This window comes from Montipora foliosa, chromosome 13, assembly GCF_036669935.1.
Source record: "Montipora foliosa isolate CH-2021 chromosome 13, ASM3666993v2, whole genome shotgun sequence".
Lineage (NCBI taxonomy): Eukaryota > Metazoa > Cnidaria > Anthozoa > Scleractinia > Acroporidae > Montipora > Montipora foliosa.
In genome coordinates this window covers 10746222-10761221 of record NC_090881.1, presented here as the reverse complement: position 1 = coordinate 10761221, position 15000 = coordinate 10746222, and the positions used below count along the sequence as shown (strand labels likewise).

The 15000-nt window shown below is 40.8% G+C and overlaps 2 protein-coding genes across 4 annotated transcripts in view; both read left to right on the top strand.

The window, feature by feature from the left end:
* Positions 1-15000, top strand: part of LOC137983951 (A disintegrin and metalloproteinase with thrombospondin motifs 6-like) — a 68972-nt gene that overhangs the window by 9366 nt on the left and 44606 nt on the right. For 2 of the 3 annotated variants that reach the window (XM_068831109.1, XM_068831108.1), the window contains exons 6-9: positions 302-446; positions 1394-1560; positions 4289-4372; positions 6012-6148. In XM_068831109.1, the coding sequence (XP_068687210.1) occupies positions 302-446; positions 1394-1560; positions 4289-4372; positions 6012-6148 (533 nt within the window). The remainder of the gene's footprint in view (positions 1-301; positions 447-1393; positions 1561-4288; positions 4373-6011; positions 6149-15000) is intronic. The other variant, XM_068831110.1, reaches the window with a different exon arrangement.
* LOC137983952 (uncharacterized) lies at positions 7815-11462 on the top strand. The gene has a single exon (XM_068831111.1). The coding sequence runs from the start codon at positions 8836-8838 to the stop codon at positions 11296-11298; it is 2463 nt and encodes an 820-aa protein (XP_068687212.1). The 5' UTR covers positions 7815-8835; the 3' UTR covers positions 11299-11462.

Genomic DNA, 15000 nt, shown 5'->3' with positions numbered 1-15000 from the left:
TTACGCATGGTGTTCAATCCCTCTAATAAGACAATCTTTTAAAATTGTTGAAACAAAGTTAAGCCACGTTTCGTGATGGAATTTGTCACTCACTCACTCCCGGTCAATTCTACTCAATGGTAACTGGTAAAACTGACGCCTGGATCCTGGAACCGGGCTCAAGTGCACTCCTCGTTGTCAGATTATCTTGAGTTGATGTAATTCGTTTTCCTTAAAAAAAACAAAACAAAAAACAAAAACAAAAAAACACATTAATTTTTCTCATAAAACGAGTGCATTCAATTTTTTTATTTTTTCTTAGACAGGGATGATTCGAACTAGAGATGACACGTTCTATATTCGGCCTCTTCCATCACGCCTCGCCCAAAAGGATGACTTTGATGGCCAGCCCCATGTCATTTATCGTGGACCTATTGACAAGCTTTCGTCTGATTACCTTATGTCGGGTATTTTAACAACTTTCAATAATTTTGCTTTCAACACTAAATGGTTAGATATCTTCTATATTCCACGTGTTAAGCAACAGGGAATGCCAACGCTTTAATTTGTTGTATTTCTTCCTCTAAGAAAGAAAAAAGAACCTTCTTTGAAAATATCATCCAACCAGAAAATAAACTGAAAAAATATCTTCTTTAGTCGAAGTGAGTATAAAAGTCACGAGCTTAATTAATGGGATTTTTTTTCTTTGTTTTGTTATCATATGATGGATCCAGTTACCATTAATATCATGAATTTTACTTCTTGCTGCAGCATTTTCTGTAGAACCTAATAACCAGTTCTTCATCAAGCAACACTTGGGATTAATTAAGCGACGCTCTTTGTAGCCCGAAAATTTGAACACTGCAATTTCAAAAATACTGGTAACGCATGATAAAGATTTTACTGAGAGCCCACGCGCAAGGGAACGTCTCGCTTTATTCAGAATGTTGGAGAAGACAGAAGTTGTAATAACAAAAACGAAAGAGATCGAGAATAAGAGGCGGCCAAAAAAGCTTCAAAATAAAAATACAATGTTTTTCCCTTTACATAGACCTTATTCCAAAATGGCCGTCATTTAAATATTCTTTTTTTTTTAAATTTAAATTAGCCCTTGATGCCTCGTTCTTCAGCTGAAAATTCAAAAGAATATTTTGCCTTGAACGGGGCATCAAGGTCTAATTTCAATAAAAACAAAAGCATATCTAAATGGCGGCCATTTTGGAATAAGGTGTATAGAAAGTCCTGAACGTTTTCCCCCTTTGGACAGAATTCTGTTATTTGCGACAGACAATCAGTGAATAAATGTATTTTCCCAGAGACAAGAGCATGCCACCCTAGATCTAGAGTTCTTAACTCAGGCTGTTAACTGTTACTGATTCGATCTTATTTTCTTATTTCTATTCCGGGGATATAGATTATAAAGGCAAGCAAAAAGCCAGAACTAGATCAGTCCGTCGCAGAAGGGAACGACCAACAGCAGGTCAAAAATTCCTGGAACTGGCTCTCGTAGCAGACAACTTTGCGATTTCGGCTTACGGAGAGGACGAAATGACAACGCATTTGTTGACCATTACCCACATTGTAGGTCCAGTGTATTGTTGAATGTTATGAAATTAATAATTAATATGAGATAATGAGCTTTTTATACAGAAGTGAATTTGAAAGTATTCTAGCCTTTCTTTATGGTATACAGTATATCCTGATCAATTAGAATCTTACAGGCCGGCCAGGACACTTCGGGTACTGCTATGAGTTGGACTTAAAGCACTTTCTGTGCATTTGCATAAATTGTCGAACGAACTTCCATCCCATGTTAGAGCTTAGGACAACCCCTCCTTCCGAGGCTTAAGACTCACTTATTGACAATACATTTTAGTAAACAATTGTTGTTTCGAGTTGTTCACCTTGTAAGCAGGGCCTCTTTTAGTCTTTTTCTTTACTGCCGACTGGAGGCTCTGCTTGAATCGAGTCAACTCTTTGAGCCCGAACGTCTCGACTAGACAATCTTGCTTTCTCTTGTCAAACTGGTTTTTCCAGTGCAAGCATCCGTTTAGTGATAAAAGTGAAGGCTAAAATTGAGCCCGCTGCACCATGAAAAATCAAGATGGCGGTGCCTATAAGGCATATCACGCCTGGGTTCGAAATTGTTTCCTGGCAACATGCAGCGCATTCTCAATAAAGATCTTACTCGATTCATGCAGAGTCTTTCTCGAGAAAGTCAAAATGGAGCAAGCAAGAGAAAGGCTCTGCTAGCAGGCAGGGTGACAATTGTTTTACCATATAATTATGTCTTACTGCTAATAGTTTTACTTATGACAGGAAAACGTGGTCCTCGCGTTAAGCTGGACAATTCAAGCTATTTTATCTTATAGACACCTAAAAAATTTAGGAGGCTACAACGGGACTCGAACCCACGACCTCTGCGATTTTGGTGCAATGGTGTACCCACCGACCTATGAAGCCATTCAGTTGGGAGCAGGCAGTCAATAGCCCATTTCCGAGCTGCTGCATGTCTCAGTTTCAAAACGAGTCCTGGTGAACAACCATTCAAATGGAAATGAGTTGCGTATTCTTATGCAAATCAAACTCATTTCCCTTACAATAGTTGAGCACCAAGACTAACTTCGAAACCGAGACAAACAGCAACTCGAAAGTGGCCCATTTGTTGGGCTCATATGTTCCCGTGAAAGGACTCGACGAATGAAATAAATATATGTATGTATTGAAGTGCGGAAAATCGATAAAGCTAAGGGAAAAGCGAGGAACCACTGACTTCTCCCTTTCATCTATAACCCGCACTTCAAATACACGGTGGCGTGTAAGTTTGAGTGGCAAGAACAATATTTCACGAATGAGCGCAGCGAACGAGTGACACGTTGTACTTGCCACGAGAACAAAAAATTCACATCGTCGAACTAACGTGTAATTTTGTTTTTATCATATGGACAATAAGTATACATGGTAAAGATTGAAAAGCAGGCTTCAATACAAATACTGGGTATTAATACAAACAAAAAAAAAGCAATACAAATACTGGGTATTAATACAAACAAAAAAAAAAAAGCGGGAATTGTGACAGCGTTGCTAAATATGACCACTCGTGCTACATACGAAAAATACGCAACTACAGTCTCGGTCACAAAAATTAATGTTGTAACACAGATGGCAATTTGCCCCCTCTCCCCCTTCAATGTTGATGTCTATGGGTTGGAGTGCAAAAACCAACCGGTAAATACAACATTGATGGGAGGGAGGAGGAGGTGGGGTACGTTATTAACAGCTTTGATGGGCTTCACTTGCTGTTCAAACGAAGTGTTTCAACTATTTATGACCGAGATTGTAGGTTCCTGGATGTAGTCGTCGTATTGATTCTGCGAGTGTTTTAATTTTTGTTTAAACATTCTCGTCCATATTGTAAATACCTCCTACTGACCAAGTTCGAGGTTCGTACTATAAGTTAAGGATCCTCGTTTTTTCCCGTTGATTTACGGGCTTTTACTTCGTGGAGAAGACACACATGACGTAAAACAATAGAACAAAAATCGTGAAACAATACCTAATCAGAATTCTAAATCCCTAAAGGCCCCTAAAGGTTTTGTTACGTCATGTGCGTCTTCTACACGAAGTAAAAGCCGATTTACGGCCCAAGCGCTTCGCGCTTCCAGTACAGACCGAGAAAACGAGATTTGTAAGATATTTATTATATCTCTGAGGTTAATCCGGCGCGCGGGAATTCACCATATTCTTTGATTGCACTCACGTGATAAGACGGCCATGTTGGTGCCAAAAAAATAGAAAAATGTAGCTCAAATTTTACATAATAATAGAGTCAAATTCCCAAAAGACTTTTTCGCTATTTTTCTTTCCTGCACCAACATGGCAGCCGTGACGTCAGGTGTAATTAAAGAATACTAATCGAATATTGTACTGAAATTGAGGCGTCCTTCAGGACGCGTGCGAACAATGTAAACAGCACAAAAAACCAGCCAAATGTCCTTTATTTGATTGGTTAAAGGAAATAATCAGAGCTATTATACCATGCTCTACAAATATCAGTAACTGCACGTAGCAGTTTTCTTGTATTTAAAAAAATAATATAGGGAAGATTTATCCAGAATTATTAGTGAGAGTTTTTAATAAAACAATTATTCCACTTGTGCTTGTTAGATATGAGATGATTATAGCCATCTTGGTGTTACGGACCTCGTTGGCTATCTATCACCTCATATCTAATGCGCCCTCTTGGAGTAATTGTTAAATAGTCGCTCAACTCTAGGCTAAATGTCTTCTTAAATTTCTATGTTGAAAGGTTACTCAGCTATTTCAGGATAGCAGTATTGGCTTGATAAAGATTACACCTGTGATTGTTGGACTGGTGCTCAAGGAAGACGGGGTAAATGATAATTGTTATAGTTATTAATGCTTTGAGAATGATAATCATTTAAAGTTTGAGAACAAGAACATCCTCGACGTTAGACAATTTTATCGTCGGTGATAAAATGTCACCATCTCTCTGGATAATTAACAAAGCTTTGAAGGAGGCAGTGTGGCCAAGTGGTTAGGGCGATTGCCTTGAAATTCAGAGTTCCTTGGTTCAAGACTCATTCGCCCTTGTCACACGGCGGCCATATTGTCCCGGGAGGCCAAAAAAGCTTTGTTTTACCACGCCAAGCCTCACCCCCATGGTTTCCACTGCGAGGCTTGGCGTGGTAAAACAAAGCTTTTTTGGTCTCCCTGGACAATATGGCCGCCGTGTGACTAGAGCGAATTCTAAACACTACTTATATTTGATCTTGGTAGTCCCTGGTTCAACTTGTCGGCAGCACTTGTAAATGGTCAACTGGTTTGGCTCCGGTCAGTTGGGTTTCTTACCAGTTGTTTTTGTTGTTGTTGTTGTTGTTCTGTCATTTCGTTGACGGTATTTCATTGGCCCTGAAAAACCCCTATGGGGAGTGGTCAGTTACGTATTGTATTGTATTGTATTGTATTGTATAGCTTATGAAGGCAGCTTGCTCGAAGAAAAGAGACGATATATCATGATACCACTCTTCTGCCTCAGATGCGAAAAAAAGAAAATCCTTTCGCTGGGTAAATTAAGGGCGCGTTCGATTGACCGTATTCCGGAATAGGAATACATGAAATTGATGTAAGAAATCCTCCGTTTTTACGGAGATTTATATTAAAATTATCAAACACTTGCTAAAATGCTATTTTAAACATACATTTATTATCCTTGTTGCTTTAAAAGCGCCAGACATACCGTTTTAATTCATCACTCAACGTATTTTTATTCCAGAATAGGGTCAATTGAACGCACCCTATCTATACCAAGGTGCGTTCGATCGACCGTACTTCGGAATTGGAATACATGAAATAGAAGTAAAAAATCCTTCGTTTTTACGGAGATTCACATTAAAACTGTCAAGCACCTGCTAAAATGCTTTTTAAAACATATGTTTATTATCCTTGTTGGTTCAAAACTCCAGACCATGATATCGTTTTAAATCATTACTCCACGTATTGTTAATCTGGAATAGGGTCAATCGAACGCACCCTAAGGGCCAATTTACACGGTACGATTTTTGTCGCAGGCCACAAGCTTGCGACAGGCCTACCACATGACTTAAAATTGACGTGTACGTCAGAAAAATGTCGTAGCATTGCTGCGAAAATCTTAAGTCACGCCGTAGATCTGACGTAAGCTTGTCGCATGTGACAAAAATCGTACCGTGTAAATCGGCCTTAAGAGAAGTCCCTCTTTTGCCGCTTTGGTCTCATGAGAGGAATGACAAAATGAAAATAAGCGCGGGTGAAATCCTCGAGGGTGTTTTTGTTTTCGCATGGCGCTACTATGACTTGATTTAAGCAGCGAGCCTTAGAATATGTTCTCAAGCATTTTTAACGTTAGTGTAATTTTCTTATTCTTGGGGAGTTCAGTGTGTTTGATGCCTTGTTTGTCTGCGGATCGAGTTGTTGCTGTTTTAGTCCTAAAACTCTATGATCACTCTTAGCTACTTGGTTTTTTCACATAGCTTGGGTACAGCTCAAGTTCATCTCTAATTGAGCGCGTAGGCAAGTTAGAGAACTTTACAAGGACTGGAAAGGAAACGTTTCCCCCCTCGGACGATGACCCTGGCCACCCAGACGCAGTTGTTCTGATAACCAAGGGGTAAGTGCGAGCCAGGTTGCCAGAGAAAGAGAGAGAACAAAAAAGACCTGTACTATTTTGAAACTGTTTTGAAGAAAAAAAAAAGGAATGTCGTTACTTTCATAATAAGCATGAATCGACCTAGAAAAAAAACAGGTTTCAGAAATCAAATGTAAGTTTAAAAATCTTTCTACAACTCATTAATAATTCATGAGCACATTGACCTATCACATGGTCGATAATACATCACATGCATTGCTCGTTTTTCTTTTATGCTAATGTTCTCCTCTCCAAATTTGAACCTTCGTTCGGACTCCCGAGGGGCACGCTTTTGAAGCCGTTAAAAGACTCAGAGTACGTATTTTATCGGGTCTTTTAAACCCGATTAAACACTGCCGCTAATTTTTTAAACATTTCACAATGTAAAAGCGTTTTTTTTTTGTAAGAATTGAAAAACAAATACGTGAGATAATGTAGCGATTTGCCTGTTTCCCGCGTTCAACTGTGTTGAATATATGGAATATGACGCAATTAAGGGACCGAAACTTCCGTATGTCCCCTTTTTGGTGATGAAAATTCTTAGAAATCTATATTATAATTAGTTGTGTCCTGCCACATCGTTATTTCAAAGACGACATCTTATTTGTCACTAAGTTGGTGTCGAAATGGGCCCTTTGCATGAATTTGTCACATGGTAAAAAATCTGCCTTGCTGGATGGCAAGCTACGTACTGGGACATCCAAAACAAGCAATAGTCACTCTTGGCTTTTTGGTTTTTGGTTTTTGTTGCATTCTTTTGCCATCCAGCATGACCGATTTTTGTACCATGTGACAGTAGAAAGCTTTAGCAACGACGACGGGAACGCCGGGAAACGAGAACGTCATCACAAAACATGAATTCTCATTATTGTAATCACTTCACGACTATTCCAAGGTTTTTAATATGAGAAAGGTGTGGCAGTTCCTAAGGAATGAAAACGTTATGGGTAGCACTTAATTTAGGGCAGAAAATAAAAAAAATATCTTCAACTGCTGACGTCCTTCATAAAACCTCAAATTTGTTTATTTCAAGTTGTTGTTTTGCTGACGCACTGCCACTAAATATGCAAATTTGGGACGCTCTCGTCACGTCACCGTTGTCGTTGCTAAAGTTCCCTAGTATCATGCAAAGAGCCCATTGACCGCGAGGTCGTGGTAACAGTGATTCTATTTGATTTCAATAACAACAGATGAAAATAATCTTCACAGCACGGGCGCGATCTAAAAATAGATTTCAAAGAATTACCATGGGACACAGGGATTCGCTTTCTTGCCTTATACTCTCTTGATGCAGATAATTGTAAGAGTTGACTGAGGATATTTTGCTTCTATATTTGTAATGCGTTTTTTTCGCCAATAACTTGATTCAAATAAACGATACAGTTCTCCCTTGTTAAAAGTTTTTTTTGCCGTGGGCCTGTCTTTTAGCTGGTCCCTTGCTCAATTACTCACCAGGGAGTTTAAGCAAAGACGACATCTACGCCAATGACAACGCCACCAAGCAAGAAATCATTGGTTACAAAAGCAACAATACTCGTGCTGCACGAGCAGCACGAATTTCGTGCATTTCTTCAGTTTTCGCTGTGGCTGCAGTTTAGGCAGATTGTGTGTCAGCGGAAATTCTTCAAGTGCTAGGTAACCGCTCAGTAGTCGTGCTTTCCGCCATGTTTTGTTTTTGCATCGTGTGGTGCTGAAGATATAAACAAAATGGTTTTCCATCGGATTGTATCATGTGTTATCGAAGACCTAAACGGTAAGAACCAGTTTTTTGTACCTTTTGCGAATTTTTGTAAGTGTTTTTCTTGGCGATGTGACAGTATTTAAGTTTATTTCTTCATCTTTGTTATTCAGATTGTTATCTCGGGTAAACCATGCATCCGTGTAAGTCAGTGTTTATAAGGAAGCAAATTGTGCCGAGCTGTACTCGCTACCTGGAATAAACGTCGTTGTTGGGTTTGAAACTCTTCTGGTAAAGTTACTTAGAAGCAGCCACAATAACAATCGTTAACACCGCCGAAATGTCCGGCAAGGATGATACGAGTTTCGGAGGAGATCCGTACGTACCACCAGCAAGTAATAACGAGGAAGTTGTCGATGGTGCACATGAAGAAGGCTCAAGGAGGCGTCTCATGACAACGAAAGGTTACCATTACGTAATGGATGTGAAGAAAGGTAATTTGAAGGCAAAGAGAAGTGAGTTGGTGAAGCGAATGAGAGCTACGCTATTACAAAGAGGTCAGTCAGTTAAACTTTCTAAATTTAAGAAAGAGTTAAGTGAGGCGCAAGTTATCTACGCCGAATTTAAAGATATTGTTGGTGGAATTAAGGAGTTTGTTACTCCTGGTGAAAGTTTGGGCGAGATTGAAGGAGTCATACAAGAAACCGAATGAGAGTGGTCAAGCTTTGAAGCAGACATGAAAGCATAAATTAAACATCTAGAAATCATTGAACAGCAGAAAATCGAGTCGAGATCTGTTGCATGGAGCTCCAAGAGCTCAAGCCGTGTCTCATCAAAAGATAAAGACAGCCTTAATTCTAAACGTAGTTCCACCAGCAGTGTCAAGACTGCAAAGGTTCAACTGAGAAAGGAAGAAGCTGCCTTAAAGGCCAAGTTAGCTTTTGCAGAAGAAGAGCGAAAGTTGAAAGTCGAACAAAGGAGGGTTGAGTTAATGAAAATAGAACAAGAACAAAAGTTGGAGGGACTGAGATTGAAAAGTGAACTTGCTCAAAATCAAGCTATGCTTAATGCTTGCCTAACGGACGAAAGGGAAGAAATGGTTGACCTTGAACAAAACCTGAACTTAGTTGCCCCAGTTGATAAAGATAAGGATATGGAAAATTTCCTCAAATCTATTCCAGTTGTTAGTGACATTGCACAGACTCCTGTTCATCAGGATCCAATGTACACAGTGTCTCAAGTAGATGGTGCTCAGACAACACCAAGCCCCCAAGCAGCTACCTTGACACCAGCCAGTAGTATCTTAGAGAAATGCATGAATAAACTAGTGGAAACGAGTAGTAAGTTAGTAGCTGCCACTGTAGAACAGAACCAAGTGAACAGACAATTAGCTATCTCTGGTCAGCTGCCTAAGATTTCAATTCCAGTCTTTAATGGAGACCCCCTTCAGTATCCTTCATGGAATAGTTCCTTTAATGCCGTTATCGATTCTAAACCCATGGATGCTCAAGCAAAATTGAACTTTCTAAATCAATACCTCTCAGGAAAACCCAAACAAGTTGTTGAACAGTACCTATTAATTCGAACTGATGAGGCTTATCAGTCTGCTAGGAAATTGCTGAAAGAAAGATATGGTAACTGCAATGTTGTAGGCTCAGCTTTCCTAAACAAATTAGAAAATTGGCCTAAAGTTGGCATCAAGGATGCAGAGACTCCAAGGGATCTTTGTGACTTCCTTGAAAAGATAAAAGCTGCCAAAGAAACTACTCCTTGTCTTGAAGTGTTAAACTTTGCCAGAGAAAATGTTAAGATTCTTTCAAAGCTGCCAGTCCAGCTCCAAAGTAAATGGCGTGGAATTGTGAAGAAGTGTAGAGCAAAGAAGGGAGATGGAGCTTATCCACCTTTCACTGAGTTTGCTGCTTTTGTAAAGGATTGTGCTGAGAAAGCAAACATACCTGAGCTTGAAGATCTGACTAAAATAAGGGACACTGTGAAACCCGTTGACAACACAAAATTGTCTACCAAGGGAAAAGAAGTAAATTCCTTTGCAACTCAAGGAACTGATCAAGACATGATCGTAAACGTCCAGAATCAGAGAAAGAAAGAAAATTTACAAGCCTGTCTGTTCTGCAAGGAACATCATCATTTAGACAAATGTAAGAAGTTTGCTGAAATGCCCCTCAGAGACAGGAAGGACTTTTTCTTTGACAAGTTTCTGTGTTTTGGTTGTGCTTCTAGTAGACAGCATCAAGCAGCATCTTGTAAGAACAAACTTGTATGTCGTGTTTGTTCTGCGATCCATCCAACGTGTCTACACCAACCGAGAGGTAATGCTGAGGTTGTTTCAAACTGTACAAATGTTTGTACAATCCCAGATCAGGAGAAAGGTTCAGATCATGCCATGATTTTGCCAGTGTGGGTTCGTCACATAAGTAAACCCAGTCAAGAAGTTTTACAGTATGCAGTAATAGATGACCAGTCCAATGTGAGTTTTGTGTCGCAGAGCTTATGTGAACAGCTGGACTTGCAAGGATCACCTACAGACTTGTTGCTGACAACAGTCCAGGAGCGACATGTACATACACCAAGTAGCCGAATAAGTGGACTTGAAGTGTTGGACTTTAACCGGAAACATACTGTGAAGTTTCCTATGTTGTTCACACGAGACTCCATTCCAGCAAGTAGGTCGCAGATTCCAAAAGTCGGTGTTGCCCAGGAGTGGGAACATCTACGCCCTATTGCCGATAAGCTAATGCCGTATGAACCTGATGTTGAAATCTCTTTGCTTATTGGAAACAATTGCCCAAGTATTGTGAGGCCCCGAGAAGTTGTCGTTGGAGAAGATGATGATCCATATGGTCAAAGATCTCTCATGGGATGGGGAATAGTCGGCAAGGTTTGTAAGTCTACCAATGAAAGTGACAAGAGTGAAGCAGTCTGTAACAAAATAGTTATCAACGAAGCCCATGAACACTTTGCCTTTTCAACCAAGGTAAAGGAGATTATCAACCCGCAAAGGATTATTAAGGTTCTGGAGTCAGACTTTGTGGAAGGTTCTACAAGGAGCAAATCTTATTCAGTGGAAGACAAAAGGTTTCTCTCAATTTTGGAGTATAGTTTTGTAAAGAGGGCAGATGGTCACTATGAAATGCCTCTACCCTTGAAGATGGACAGACTGTCTCTGCCATACAATCGTCAGCTTGCTGTCAAGAGATGGCACCAGTTGCTAGCGACGTTCAAGAAAAATCCCAAGTTTCTTGAAGATTACCAAGTGTTCATGAAGGATGTAATTGACCAGTGTGCAGAGAAAGTACCATCAGACCGTCTGAAGGTTCAAGATGGAAGGATTAACTATGTCCCCCACACCGGTGTTTATCATCCAAGAAAGAAGGACCAAATCAGAGTGGTTTTTGATTGTTCTGCGCAGTTTGATGGTGTTTGCCTTAATGACTAATTATTACAAGGTCTTGACCAATTGAACACTCTGCTAGGAATCCTGTGTAGATTCAGACAAGAAAGTCAGAGTGGCATTTATGACTGACATTAAGAGTATGTTTCATCAATTCATGGTGTCAGAAGAGCATCAGGACTTGTTAAGGTTCCTGTTGTGGGAAGATGGAGATCCGAAGAAGGAAGTTGTTGATTACAAAATGAAAGTGCATCTCTTTGGTGCTGGCAGCTCCCCTGGCGGTGCCAATTTTGGGCTGAAGAAGGCCGCAGATGATGGTGAAGCTGAGTATGGCAATGAGGCCGCTGAGTTTATACGAAGAGATTTCTATGTGGATGATGGTCTCAAGTCGGTTAGTACCATCGAGGAAGCGGTCACCTTAATAAAAGCAAGTCAAGGCATCTGCGCCCGAGCAGGACTTAAACTGCACAAGATCATGTCAAACAAGAGAGTAGTTCTCGAAGCATTCCCTATTGAAGAACGTGCTCAAAGTGTTAAAGAGTCAGATTTAAAGGTCGACCCACTTCCCTTGGAGCGTGCCTTAGGAGTGATATGGTGTGTGGAAAATTACAGCTTCCAATTTCGTATTGAAATGCAGGATCGTCCCTTTACACGTCGGGGCATACTTTCAACAGTTAGTTCCCTTTATGATCCCAGTGGTTATGTAGCACCAGTGACATTGAAGGAAAAGCAAATTCTTCAGCAAATGTGTCGAGACAAGTTAGATTGGGATAGCCCAGTTCTAGAAAATCTGCGTTCCGAGTGGGAGAAGTGGCGTCATGATGTCGTGAGCTTAGAACAGTTGGAAATTCAAAGATGCTTTAAGCCAGAGAACTTTGGAGGGATTCAGGAGTACGAGTTGCATCATTTTTCAGATGCGAGTCTTGAGGGTTATGGACAGTGTTCATTCCTCCGTCTTGTTAATTAGAAAGATCAAGCTTACTGTTCATTTGTCATTGGCAAAGCTAGAGTTTCCCCGCTGAAGCAGCTTACTGTTCGAAGGCTAGAGTTGGCCGCAGCCACCATTGCAGCCAAGATGAGTCAATTTCTCCGTCAAGAACTTCTCTACACAGATGTCAAAGAGTATTTTTGGACAGATAGTAAAATCGTCCTTGGCTATGTCAACAATGAAGCCAGGAGATTTCACGTGTATGTAGCCAATCGTGTGCAGCAGATCAGGGACCTCACAAACCCAAGTTCATGGATGTATGTTGGCACAGAGAGCAACCCTGCGGATCATGCTTCTCGTGGTCTTACTGCTTCACAGTTGCTGCAGGGTTCCACGTGGTTATTCGGGCCAGAGTTTCTTTGGAAAGACGGTCCCTTCAAATCCCTAAAGGAGGAAGAGATTCAAGTGAAAAAATATGATCCTGAAGTGAAGAAAGGAAGCGTCTTCATGTCTCATCTGTATAGTGCAGCTACTCTCTATTCTGATCCATTCAAGTCGGACCGTTTAGCCCACATATTAAGCTGGTGGCATCTTCTGAAGGTAGTGGCCTTGTGTCTGCGACTTAAGTCCAAACTGAAGAACAGAAAGTTTAAGTTGAGCGTACAAGAGAATGCAAAGTGCCTTAGACCGTTGCCAAAGGCATCAGTTACGCCTACAGAGTTTCAGTTAGCCGAAAAAGAAGTCCTCAAGATTGTTCAACATGAACATTTCTATGAAGAAATCCAAGTGTTAATGAAGCTTAAAGTGATTGGATAAGTATCAACTAGAGAGTTGTCGAAACAGAGAAATCAGACTATTAAGATGTCCAGTTGTTTGTACCGTCTGGATCCCTTCGTGGATAAAAATGGCCTCATGCGAGTCGGTGGTCGCAACAAACGAGCTGATCTTCCAGTAGCAACAAAGCATCCAGTAATACTTCCACGGAAGAGTCCAATTACAGATTCGCTAGTCAAATTCTGTCATGCTAAAGTGAACCACATGGGAAGAGGAATCACTCAAAACGAGTTACGGCAGAGAGGTTATTGGATAGTCGGTGGTTCTTCAGCCGTGTCAAACTGCATATCACAGTGTGTAATCTGCAGAAAATTGCGTCGTCCCTGGAGACTCAGAAAATGTCGGATCTACCTATCGATAGAGTTGAACCGTCACCACCGTTCTCATACTGTGCTGTTGACCTCTTCGGGCCTTTTCTAATCAAAGAGAGAAGAAGCGAAGTAAAACGTTACGGAGTTATATTTACCTGTGTAGCAAGCAGAAGTGTGCATTTGGAGACAGCTAACTCCTTAAAAAGGGGCTAGGTCACGCTATTTTATGTAATTTTGTTTAATTTTGTTAATTATGAGCTCAAACGTCAAATTGGCAGAGCAAGAGTCTTTCATTTGCAAAATCACTGCCACATAACAACTGAGAATGGTTCTCCAGCTTTGTAAATGACATTTTGATATAAACTGATATAAATTTGAAAAAAGGTGGGCCAACGTTTTTCAAATTTACCCAAATTAAATCCATTTCAATCCTCTTCAGTTTTGTCCATCCATGTCCTCTCTTGGCTTAACTGTGTTTTGTTAGAGTTCTTCTATAGTTTTGAACAGTTATTTTGATATTTTACTTAATTCTATGACCATTCGATCAGTGCTGCAATTGCCCAAAATTGCGTGACCTAGCCCCTTTAAACACTTCGTCTTTTATGAATGCCCTAAGCCGTTTTCTAAGCCGACGTGGCCCAGTGAGACAAGTACGTTGCGATCAAGGGACAAATTTTGTTGGAGCACGGAATGAGTTGAAAGCAGCCTTGGATGAACTGGATCAAGTGCAGTTGCAGGAGTACCTTGTGGAGAATGGCTGCGAATGGATACCATTTCAGATGAACGTACCCCATTCAAGTCATATGGGTGGGGTATGGGAACGTCTTATACGTACAGTTCGTTGTGCATTGGAAACTCTACTTGTCAGGGCTGGCACCCAATTGGACGATGAGGCATTCAGAACCCTCATGACAGAAGTTGAAAGTATAGTTAATTCCAGACCACTCACTGTCAATGACCTGAATGATCCAGAGGCACCAGAACCTCTGACTCCAAACCATTTGCTCACCCTAAAGCAGAAACTTGTGCTTCGGCCTCCTGGTAAGTTCCAACGAGCAGATTTATACTGTCGTAAATGGTGGCGTAGAGTACAGTATATGGCCAACCAGTTTTGGCTTAGGTGGCGTCGAGAGTTTCTCCAGAACCTGCAGTCTCGTTCCAAGTGGACGAAACCAAGGCGGAATATGGCTGTAGGAGACATAGTGATTTCCAAGGAAAACAATGGACCACGTAACCAGTGGCCACTTGCCAAGGTCATCGAAGTCTACCCAAGTGAAGATGGTTGTGTCAGGAAAGTAAAAATCTTGAAGGCTGACGGAGAGCTTGATAACCTTGGAAGACGTCAAAAGCCTCCAACAATGTTGGAAAGACCAATTCATAAGTTGGTTCTACTGTTACCTTGTGACGAGTAAAGATGATTCCCTCTGAGAGCAGTGCAGTGACCGGGGAATTCCCCATCAAGGAGCCAGATGTTAAATGAAAAAGTGCAAGCGAATAATATGAGTGAATGTTATCCTTGTTTAGTTTACAAGTGACTGTTGAAGAACCTTGTTAAGGCTTAAGTAATTGTCAAAAAACAATGCCATGTGGCTGCATTTCAGCCAGATTGTGTGTGAGCGGATATTCTTCAAGTGCTAGGTAACCGCTCAGTAGTCGTACTTTCCGCCATGTTTT

Coding starts and splice junctions, on each gene's coding strand:
- LOC137983952 (XM_068831111.1), top strand. CDS start 8,836: ATGAAAATAGAACAAGAACAAAAGTTGGAGGGACTGAGATTGAAAAGT.